The 12,057-nt window shown below is 51.6% G+C and overlaps 1 protein-coding gene across 1 annotated transcript in view; it reads left to right on the top strand.

Annotated features, from left to right (window-relative positions):
• KIF6 (kinesin family member 6) overlaps positions 1–12,057 on the top strand; it is a 389,098-nt gene that overhangs the window by 47,806 nt on the left and 329,235 nt on the right. Inside the window, 3 exon segments of the mRNA XM_077485383.1 lie at positions 3,039–3,186; positions 4,095–4,099; positions 5,338–5,442. Coding sequence (XP_077341509.1) covers positions 3,039–3,186; positions 4,095–4,099; positions 5,338–5,442 — 258 coding nt within the window.

Raw genomic sequence — 12,057 nt, 5'->3', positions numbered from 1 at the left:
CAGGGCTGTGGGAGGGGTTCCAGCAGGCTCCACCCACTGTATAAAACTACAGAAGAGGGTGGAGACAAGACCAGTCACCCTGCACAGAGAGAGGGAGAGCTGAGATGTGGGAGGAGCCCATTAGCCCCCACCTACTATAAAAAAAAAAAGACAGGAGGGGGCAGAGACTAGACCATTCCCCTTGCACAAGGAGAGAGAGAGCAGAGCCGTGGGAGGGGCTCAGCAGACTCCACCCACTACTGGCTGACTGTAGAAAACTACAGGAGGGGCAGAGACAAGACTAGCCCCCCTACCCAAGGAGAGAGAGCAGAGCTGTGGGAGGGGTTTCAGCAGGCTCCACCCACTGTACAAAACCACAGGAGAGGGCGGAGACAAGACCAGTCACCCTGCACAGGGAGAGCAGAGCTGTGGGAGGGGCCCATTAGCCGCCACCTACTATAAAAAACGACAGGAGGGGGCAGGAACAAGATCAGTCACCCTCCACAAGGAGAGAGGGCAGAGCTGTGGGAGGGACACAGCAGGCTCCACCCACTACCGGAAAACTACAGGAGGGGCTGAGTCAAGATTAGTCCCACTACCCAAGGAGAGAGTAGAGCTGTGGGAGGGGTTCCAGCAGGCTCCACCCACTGTAGAAAACTACAGGTGGAGGGGTGGAGACAAGACCAGTCCCCCTACCCAAGAAAAGCGAGCAGAGCTGTGCGAGGGGCTCAGTAGACTCCACCCACTACCAGCTGACTGTAGAAAACTACAGGAGGGGCGGAGACCAGACCAGTCCCCCTACCCAAGGTGAGAGAGCAGAGCTCTGGGAGGGGCCCAACAGGCTCCACCCACTGTACAAAACTACAGGAGAGGGTGGAGACGAGACCAGTCACCCTGCACAGAGAGAGGGAGAGCTGAGCTGTAGGAGGGGGCCATTAGCCACCACCTACTATAAACAAAAATGGCAGGGGGGGGTAGGAACAAGACCAGTCACCCTGCACAAGGAGAGAGGGCAGAGCTGTGGGAGGGACACAGCAGGCTCCACCCACTGTAGAAAATGACAGGAGGGGGCGGAGACAGGCCAGTCCCCCTCCTGCACAAGGAGAGAGAGCAGAGCTGTGGGAGGGGTTCCAGCAGGCTCCACCCACTGTAGAAAACTACATTAGGGGGCAGAGACGAGACCAGTCCCCGTGCACAAGGAGAGAGAGCAGAGCCGTGGGAGGGGCTCAGCAGACTCCACCCACTACTGACTGACTGTAGAAAATTATGGGAGGGGCTGAGTCAAGACTAGTCCCACTATCCAAGGAGAGAGAGCAGAGCTGTGGGAGGGGCTCCAGCAGGCTCCACCCACTGTAGAAAATTAGAGGAGGGGGCGGAGGCTAGACTAGTCACCCTGCACAGGGAGAGAGATAGCAGAGCTGTGGGAGGGGTTCAGGCTGGCTCCACCCACTGTAGAAAATGACAGGAGGAGGGGCGGAGACGAGACCAGTCCCCCTACCCAAGGAGAGCGAGCAGAGCTGTAGGAGGGGCTCAGTAGACTCCACCCACTACCAGCTGACTGTAGAAAACGACAGGAGGGGCGGAGACCAGACCAGTACCCCTATCCAAGGTGAGTGAGCAGAGCTCTGGGAGGGGCCCAACAGGCTCCACCCACTGTACAAAACTACAGGAGAGGGTGGAGACAAGACCAGTCACCCTGCACAGAGAGAGGGAGAGCTGAGCTGTGAGAGGGGGCCATTAGCCACCACCTACTATAAAAAAATGGCGGGGGGGGGGGGTAAGAACAAGACCAGCCACCCTGCACAAGGAGAGAGGGCAGAGCTATGGGAGGGACACAGCAGGTCCCACCCACTGTAGAAAACGACAGGAGGGGGCAGAGACGAGACCAGTCCCCGTGCACAAGGAGAGAGAGCAGAGCCGTGGGAGGGGCTCAGCAGACTCCACCCACTACTGACTGACTGTAGAAAATTACGGGAGGGGCTGAGTCAAGACAAGTCCCACTACCCAAGGAGAGAGAGCAGAGCTGTGGGAGGGGCTCCAGCAGGCTCCACCCACTGTAGAAAACTAGAGGAGGGGGCGGAGGCTAGACTAGTCACCCTGCACAGGGAGAGAGATAGCAGAGCTGTGGGAGGGGTTCAGGCTGGCTCCACCCACTACCAGCTGACTGTAGAAAACGACAGGAGGGGCGGAGACCAGACCAGTACCCCTATCCAAGGTGAGAGAGCAGAGCTCTGGGAGGGGCCCAACAGGCTCCACCCACTGTACAAAACTACAGGAGAGGGTGGAGACAAGACCAGTCACCCTGCACAGAGAGAGGGAGAGCTGAGCTGTGGGAGGGGGCCATTAGCCACCACCTACTATAAAAAAAATGGCGGGGGGGGGTAAGAACAAGACCAGTCACCCTGCACAAGGAGAGAGGGCAGAGCTATGGGAGGGACACAGCAGGTCCCACCCACTGTAGAAAACAACAGGAGGGGGCGGAGACAAGGCCAGTCCCCCTGCACAAGGAGAGAAAACAGAGCTATGGGAGGGGCTCAGCAGGCTCCACCCACTACAGGCTGACTGTAGAAAACTACATGAGGGGGCGGAGACGAGACCAGTCAGTCCCCCTACCCAAAGAGAGAGAGAGCAGAGCTGTGGGAGGGGTTCATTAGACCTACCTACTATAGAAAATTACAGGAGGGGGCGGAGACCAGACCAGTCCCCCTGCACAAGGAGAGAGGGCAGCAGTGATTGGTCTTTATTACAGGAAGTCTCACACTGGATTACTTCCCAGATCTGGAAGAAATATCTCCCCGATCTGTATAGTAATCACACCGAGATTCAGGAAGAATACACATGATGAATGGGTTTATACAATTATTTATTGATCTCGGAGTTCAGGTCTTCCCTTGTAAAGAGTGATTCCCGGCAGTAAGTAGAGCCAGAACTGTCAATACTCTCCAAGAAACGTTCCAGCTTCGCTGTTATTATAAACGTTCTGCTCACTGTACCCTAAATTGAATCCACAGATCTAGTGTTGTGCCATCGAGATCTCAATTCCTTCTTCATCTTTGCAGTGTCCTGACCGGCTACAATGGCACCATATTCGCCTACGGGCAGACCGGCAGCGGCAAAACCTTCACGATTACCGGAGGAGCCGAGCGTTACGGTGACAGAGGAATCATCCCCAGGACCCTCTCCTATATATTCGAGGAGTTCCAGAAGGTAAAAACAAGCTTTCATTATTATCGAGGGGTTATCAATTTGACTTTTTCTTTTTAAATGTTTTATATAAAAGTGGGTACTCACAAAATGCAACTGACAAAAGGCCATAAAAACAATGCATGGACATACACAGAACACAGGGTACAGCTAACGGGTTTTCGGGGGCTCACCCCCTTCCTCAGAGCTAGGCTCAGTTTCCAAAGTGTATTGAACAAAAGTATAAAAGTAGATGAAAGTTCCCATCCACAGCGAGTATATGAAAAGTCCTATAATACAGATTATAACCACAAATACAGCTGTAGAACAATGAGAGTCTCTTGGGAATCTCTTTTATATACATGAAATAGATGGAGGCAACCCATACAGTGGCTATAGTGGGTATTACACTGGATCAGGTAACGTTAAAGCGGAGGTCCACCCTAAAAGTGGACCTTCCGCTCATCGGAACCCTCCCCCCCTCCGGCGCCACAATTGGCACCTTTCAGGGGGGAGGTGGGTGCAGATACCTGTACAGTACAGGTATTTGCACCCACTTCCGGGATAGCTCTCTGCGGAAAGGGGCGTAGATTACGCCCCTTTCCGCAAGTGCCCCGCTGCCTGCTGCGAAACACACAGATCCCAGAGGCAGCGGGGACCGTCCTTATTGCGCAGCGCGGCTCGCGCATGCGCAGTAGGGAACCGGGAAATGAAGCCGAAAGGCTCCATTTCCTGATTCCCATACCCAAGATGGCGGCGGCAGCACCCGACAGACGATCTAGAGATCGGCTTCGGGTGCCGACATCACGGGCGCGCTGGACAGGTAAGTGTCACTATTTTAAAAGTCAGCAGCTGCAGTATTTGTAGCTGCTGGCTTTAAAAAAAAAAAAAAACGCGGAGTCCCGGCGGACTCCTGCTTTAAAGAATAAAAGGATAAGTTCACTTACCCCTTTCACACTGGGGCGCTGTGTAGTTGGTTTTGCACAGAGCAGCCCTGATCCCCCTCTTCCCAGGTCCCTCTTTTGGCTCTCTTAGCCCCTCTCTCCTGTTGAGTCCCCCCTCCCCCCACAGTAAGCAGCTCTCTATGGGGGGCACCCGAGCCGTGTCACAGCTCCCTGTGTCCATTCAGACACAGAGCCACGTCCAGCTGACTTTGATTGACAGAAGCGGGAGCCAGTGGCGCCGCTGCTGTGTCTTAGCCAATCAGGAGGGAGAGTCTCAGTACGGCCGAGGGACTCGTGGGCATTGCTGGATAGAGAGGTGGCTTACGTAAGTATTAGGGGGGCTGGGGTGGGGGGCTGCTGCACACAGAAGAATTTTAAAACTTTACTACAATTTTAAAGCGGGAGTCCGCCGTTTTTTTTTTTTTTTTTTTTTAAAAGCCAGCAGCTACAAATACTGCAGCTGTTGACTTTTAAAATAAGGACACTTACCCGCCCAGCGCGCCCGCGATGTCGGCACCTGAAGCCGATCTCTCGATCGTCTCTCGGGTGCTGCCGCCGCCATCTTGGGTATGGGAATCAGGACGTGGAGCCTTTCGGCTTCATTTCCCGGTTCCCTACTGCGCATGCGCGAGTTGCGCTGCGCAATAAGGATGGTCCCCGCTGTCTCTGTGATCCGTGTGTTTCCCAGCAGACAGCGGGGGGACCCGCGGGAAGTGGCGTAAATATCCGCAAATTCGGCGGATATCTATGCCGGAAGTGGGTGCAGATACCTGTACTGTACAGGTATCTGCACCCCCCTCCCCCTGAAAGGTGCCAATTGGGGGAGGGTTCCAATGAGCGGAAGTTCCACTTTAGGGTGGAGCTCCGCTTTAATGCATAGAATGCACCTTCTACCTTTACAATCCACTTTAACCCCTTTCCTCCTGCCATGTAATGCAATGTGGTCGATGTAGGCAAAGTAACATACCCGTACGCCGCTGCCTACTTCTGGGTTTAGGGTGCGCACACCTGCACCTGCTATGATTGTATACAGTGGGAGTCTGGCAGCAAGTCCCGGCCAATGTTTCAGGGCCAGGACCTGCTGATCGGCTGTGTCCATCACAGCACAGAGCTCAGTGTTGACAAATCACAATCTCTCTGTTTCTTATCCCTGCAAAGCAGTATTGGAACATTTCTGTACAGATCTTACTCTCCGGCTCCTCATTGTATCCTCTTCCTCCAATCATGACAGCAGTAAAGTGTACACCCTCCACATCTCCTACCTGGAGATCTACAACGAGTGCGGCTACGATCTGCTCGACCCCAGACACGAGGCCTCCAAGCTGGAAGATCTCCCGTAAGTCTCCACAATCTTCTCCATGCTTTTTAAACTTTAGGCAGCCGACTTCCAGGGGGTGTCGATCACTGGCCGCTATCATTGGGCGGGCTGAGATGATGTCACTCCAGTGTATGTGCAGGAGTTCCGTCAGCTTCGGCAGAGCATGTCTCTTCTCTATTAGAAATCCTGCCTGTTCACCCATTTTTATTTCATGGCACAAAATTCCAGTTTAAGGCTGAACTCCGGGCACACAAACTTTCATTTAAATCGATTCCTCAATAGCCACAAAGGATATTGATCAAATTTTTTGTTTCAAATGCCTTTTCAAACCAAGATATTACCTTGTAAAAGTAGCAGTGACATCATCATGATGTAAATAGATGGTGCAGAGAGCAGAGCCATGATTGGACAGTGTAGAGGTGAAAGCGATACGCTTGGACAGTGTGATGCTGACAGTGCCATGATTGGACAGTAGAGAGCTCACAGTGCCATGAGTGGACAGGGTGATGCTGACAGTGCTGTAACTGAACAGTATAGAGCTGATAGTGCCATGATTGGATGATTTTATGTTAACTGAACTATGATTGGATGATTTGGTGGTGACAGTGCCATGATTGGGTGATTTGGTGGTGACAGTGCTGGGATTGGAGGATTTGGTGGTGACAGTGCCATGATTGGGTGATTTGGTAGTGAGAGTGCCGTGATTGGGTGGGTGATTTGGTGGTGAGAGTGCCCTGATTAGATGATTTGGTGGTGAGAGTGCCATGATTGGATGATTTGGTGGTGACAGTGCCGTGATTGGGTGAGTTGGTGGTGACAATGCCATAATTGGGTGATTTGGTGGTGACAGTGCAGTGATTGGGTGATTTAGTGGTGACAGTGCCGTGATTGGGTGATTTGGTGGTGACAGTGCCGTGATTGGGTGATTTGGTGGTGACAGCGCCGTGATTGGGTGATTTGGTGGTGACAGTGCCATGATTGGGTGATTTGGTGGTGACAGCGCCGTGATTGGGTGATTTAGTGGTGACAGTGCAGTCATTGGGTGATTTGGTGATGACAGTGCCGTGATTGGGTGATTTGGTGATAACAGTGCCGTGATTGGGTGATTTGGTGGTGACAGCGCCGTGATTGGGTGATTTGGTGGTGACAGTGCCATGATTGGGTGATTTGGTGGTGACAGCGCCGTGATTGGGTGATTTGGTGGTGACAGCGCCGTGATTGGGTGATTTGGTGGTGACAGTGCCATGATTGGGTGATTTGGTGGTGAGAGTGCCCTGATTAGATGATTTGGTGGTGAGAGTGCCATGATTGGATGATTTGGTGGTGACAGTGCCGTGATTGGGTGAGTTGGTGGTGACAATGCCATAATTTGGTGATTTGGTGGTGACAGTGCAGTGATTGGGTGATTTAGTGGTGACAGTGCAGTCATTGGGTGATTTGGTGGTGACAGTGCCGTGATTGGGTGATTTGGTGGTGACAGCGCCGTGATTGGGTGATTTGGTGGTGACAGCGCCATGATTGGGTGATTTAGTGGTGACAGTGCAGTCATTGGGTGATTTGGTAGTGAGAGTGCCGTGATTGGGTGGGTGATTTGGTGGTGAGAGTGCCCTGATTAGATGATTTGGTGGTGAGAGTGCCATGATTGGATGATTTGGTGGTGACAGTGCCGTGATTGGGTGAGTTGGTGGTGACAATGCCATAATTGGGTGATTTGGTGGTGACAGTGCAGTGATTGGGTGATTTAGTGGTGACAGTGCCGTGATTGGGTGATTTGGTGGTGACAGTGCCGTGATTGGGTGATTTGGTGGTGACAGCGCCGTGATTGGGTGATTTGGTGGTGACAGTGCCATGATTGGGTGATTTGGTGGTGACAGCGCCGTGATTGGGTGATTTAGTGGTGACAGTGCAGTCATTGGGTGATTTGGTGATGACAGTGCCGTGATTGGGTGATTTGGTGATAACAGTGCCGTGATTGGGTGATTTGGTGGTGACAGCGCCGTGATTGGGTGATTTGGTGGTGACAGTGCCATGATTGGGTGATTTGGTGGTGACAGCGCCGTGATTGGGTGATTTGGTGGTGACAGCGCCATGATTGGGTGATTTAGTGGTGACAGTGCAGTCATTGGGTGATTTGGTGATGACAGTGCAGTCATTGGGTGATTTGGTGATGACAGTGCCATGATTGGGTGATTTGGTGGTGACAGCGTCGTGATTGGGTGATTTGGTGGTGACAGTGCCATGATTGGGTGATTTGGTGGTGACAGTGCCATGATTGGGTGATTTGGTGGTGACAGTGCCATGATTGGGTGATTTGGTGGTGACAGTGCCATGATTGGGTGATTTGGTGGTGACAGCGCCATGATTGGGTGATTTAGTGGTGACAGTGCAGTCATTGGGTGATTTGGTGATGACAGTGCCGTGATTGGGTGATTTGGTGATGACAGTGCCGTGATTGGGTGATTTGGTGGTGACAGTGCAGTCATTGGGTGATTTGGTGGTGACAGTGCAGTCATTGGGTGATTTGGTGGTGACAGTGCCATGATTGGGTGATTTGGTGGTGACAGCGTCGTGATTGGGTGATTTGGTGGTGACAGTGCCATGATTGGGTGGTTTGGTGGTGACAGCGCCGTGATTGGGTGATTTGGTGGTGACAGTGCCGTCATTGGGTGATTTGGTGGTGACAGTGCAGTCATTGGGTGATTTGGTGATGACAGTAACGTGATTGGGTGATTTGGTGATGACAGTGCCGTGATTGGGTGATTTGGTGATGACAGTGCCATGATTGGGTGATTTGGTGGTGACAGTGCCATGATTGGGTGATTTGGTGGTGACAGCGCCGTGATTGGGTGATTTAGTGGTGACAGTGCAGTCATTGGGTGATTTGGTGATGACAGTGCCGTGATTGGGTGATTTGGTGATAACAGTGCCGTGATTGGGTGATTTGGTGGTGACAGCGCCGTGATTGGGTGATTTGGTGGTGACAGTGCCATGATTGGGTGATTTGGTGGTGACAGCGCCGTGATTGGGTGATTTGGTGGTGACAGCGCCGTGATTGGGTGATTTGGTGGTGACAGTGCCATGATTGGGTGATTTGGTGGTGAGAGTGCCCTGATTAGATGATTTGGTGGTGAGAGTGCCATGATTGGATGATTTGGTGGTGACAGTGCCGTGATTGGGTGAGTTGGTGGTGACAATGCCATAATTTGGTGATTTGGTGGTGACAGTGCAGTGATTGGGTGATTTAGTGGTGACAGTGCAGTCATTGGGTGATTTGGTGGTGACAGTGCCGTGATTGGGTGATTTGGTGGTGACAGCGCCGTGATTGGGTGATTTGGTGGTGACAGCGCCATGATTGGGTGATTTAGTGGTGACAGTGCAGTCATTGGGTGATTTGGTAGTGAGAGTGCCGTGATTGGGTGGGTGATTTGGTGGTGAGAGTGCCCTGATTAGATGATTTGGTGGTGAGAGTGCCATGATTGGATGATTTGGTGGTGACAGTGCCGTGATTGGGTGAGTTGGTGGTGACAATGCCATAATTGGGTGATTTGGTGGTGACAGTGCAGTGATTGGGTGATTTAGTGGTGACAGTGCCGTGATTGGGTGATTTGGTGGTGACAGTGCCGTGATTGGGTGATTTGGTGGTGACAGCGCCGTGATTGGGTGATTTGGTGGTGACAGTGCCATGATTGGGTGATTTGGTGGTGACAGCGCCGTGATTGGGTGATTTAGTGGTGACAGTGCAGTCATTGGGTGATTTGGTGATGACAGTGCCGTGATTGGGTGATTTGGTGATAACAGTGCCGTGATTGGGTGATTTGGTGGTGACAGCGCCGTGATTGGGTGATTTGGTGGTGACAGTGCCATGATTGGGTGATTTGGTGGTGACAGCGCCGTGATTGGGTGATTTGGTGGTGACAGCGCCATGATTGGGTGATTTAGTGGTGACAGTGCAGTCATTGGGTGATTTGGTGATGACAGTGCCGTGATTGGGTGATTTGGTGATGACAGTGCCGTGATTGGGTGATTTGGTGGTGACAGTGCCATGATTTGGTGATTTGGTGGTGACAGCGTCGTGATTGGGTGATTTGGTGGTGACAGTGCCATGATTGGGTGATTTGGTGGTGACAGTGCCATGATTGGGTGATTTGGTGGTGACAGTGCCATGATTGGGTGATTTGGTGGTGACAGCGCCATGATTGGGTGATTTAGTGGTGACAGTGCAGTCATTGGGTGATTTGGTGATGACAGTGCCGTGATTGGGTGATTTGGTGATGACAGTGCCGTGATTGGGTGATTTGGTGGTGACAGTGCAGTCATTGGGTGATTTGGTGGTGACAGTGCAGTCATTGGGTGATTTGGTGGTGACAGTGCCATGATTGGGTGATTTGGTGGTGACAGCGTCGTGATTGGGTGATTTGGTGGTGACAGTGCCATGATTGGGTGGTTTGGTGGTGACAGCGCCGTGATTGGGTGATTTGGTGGTGACAGTGCCATGATTGGGTGATTTGGTGGTGACAGTGCAGTCATTGGGTGATTTGGTGATGACAGTGCCGTGATTGGGTGATTTGGTGATGACAGTGCCGTGATTGGGTGATTTGGTGATGACAGTGCCATGATTGGGTGATTTGGTGGTGACAGTGCCATGATTGGGTGATTTGGTGGTGACAGCGCCGTGATTGGGTGATTTAGTGGTGACAGTGCAGTCATTGGGTGATTTGGTGATGACAGTGCCGTGATTGGGTGATTTGGTGGTTACAGTGCCATGATTGGGTGATTTGGTGGTGACAGTGCCGTGATTGGATGATTTGGTGGTGACAGTGCCGTGATTGGATGATTTGGTGGTGACAGTGCCGTGATTGGATGATTTGGTGGTGACAGTGCCGTGATTGGGTGATTTGATGGTGATAGTGCTATGATTGGACGATGAGGAGCAGATCATTTTTTCTTGCAGATCCTATCCACAGCTCAGTGAGCCGGCCCACCATTCTAGTCCCTTGATATCCAGTAGCAGGGACTGCATTATTATATGTCCTGTCCTCGCAGCGCCTCATAAATCCCGCCATCAGAGGAAATTCCGCGGTGCTTAGTGACGGAGATTCCCCACCGGAGTTTATCGTCTCCAGTAATGAGAATTGCAGACGTTGCGCTCATTACGGCGAGCTGAACAAGCTCCTACAGAGACCATTGAGAAAAGCGCCGGATAACCGAATAAAAAGAAAACACTCATTACTTTTCACATGGCTGTCATATGGAATCAGCCGCCAGAGCCGCCAGAGCCGCCTGTGAGCGCGGAACACCACCAAATATAGCGTGCTGCAGACAAGAATGTTCACCGAAGTCACATCACTGCATGATAAATCAGGACAGCTATTGGTCCTCAGATGCCCATGGAGAACCACTCTGTCCAGAGGAGCTTGCACTCTAATACCCCCCGCCCACAGTCACTCACTTTCACACGGAGGCGCTTTCTAATTCACATTCACTAAACCTTTCATCCCTTCCCAGATATTAATGTTATGGAGCACCGAGTCCTACTGTATACCTGTATATGTCTTTCTGCAGCTTTCATCACCCACCTTTCTGAATTCACAATTTCCTTATTATTTACTGGAAGATGTCAATTATCATGAATGGGTTATTTTATATAGCTCTGACATATACCGCAGTGCTGTACAGAGAACACTGAGCCAGTCTCGTCAGTTTCTGTACCAGAGGAGCTTACACTCTAATGCTCCGGTTGTCTTTTTTTCACATGGGGTATGTAGTAGACATGGAATGTATCCAGGGGGGGGCCGTCTATACAGCGTCCAGCGGTAGCACGCACCCAGGTCTTTATAAAGCACAGCCGGTCTGTGAGATGAAATCTGCCTCCACAAGTATCCTGTTACTGGTAATAATGTGGAGAGTGCAGAAAATTACAGACAGAGCCATCTCGTCCTATATTTATCAGCACTTTCTGAAAACGTATTTTTCCTCCACTATGACACACTCTCTGTTTAAAAGCAGCAGACAGCAATTATTGCAAAGTCTCTAATTGTCCCATTATAGAAATTGTATGTATTTATTGGCCCATCGGGGGGCCGTCGTCACAATATACTTGGTGCCGGTGGCAACAGCAAACCCATCAATTCATCATTCCATTGGATTGAACATTGCCCCCCCCCCCCACCGTTATGTCCACCTGGGGGGATGCTGCAGACACTTCACAGCTGGATAACGCTGGTGATATGAAGAAACCATTTTAAAGTGGACCTGCCATTAAAGTGGACAAAAAAAATTAAAATTGACATGTGACACCAACTGATGCAGGGCTAGTATAGCCACTGTGAGGGTGCGAGCCCCAGCCACTGTGAGGGTGCGAGCCCCAGCAACTGTGAGGGTGCGAGCCCCAGCCACTGTGAGGGTGCGAGCCCCAGCCACTGTGAGGGTGCGAGCCCCAGCCACTGTGAGGGTGCGAGCCCCAGCCACTGTGAGGGTGCGAGCCCCAGCTACTGTAATAATAAAAGAGGAAATGACAGGATTCACATTAAGGCTTAATGAGAGGTTACAGACAATTGTTTCTGAGCAGAGAAAGCTGTGGTTTTGGCTTTTTCTGAATTTTATGAACTTGGATTGGGGCCTGAAGCTTGAAGG

Source organism: Lithobates pipiens, unplaced genomic scaffold (assembly GCF_037356315.1).
Source record: "Lithobates pipiens isolate NorthernLeopardFrog02 unplaced genomic scaffold, aLitPip1_a1.2 Scaffold_18, whole genome shotgun sequence".
Lineage (NCBI taxonomy): Eukaryota > Metazoa > Chordata > Amphibia > Anura > Ranidae > Lithobates > Lithobates pipiens.
This window is presented reverse-complemented; position numbering and strand designations above follow the sequence as displayed.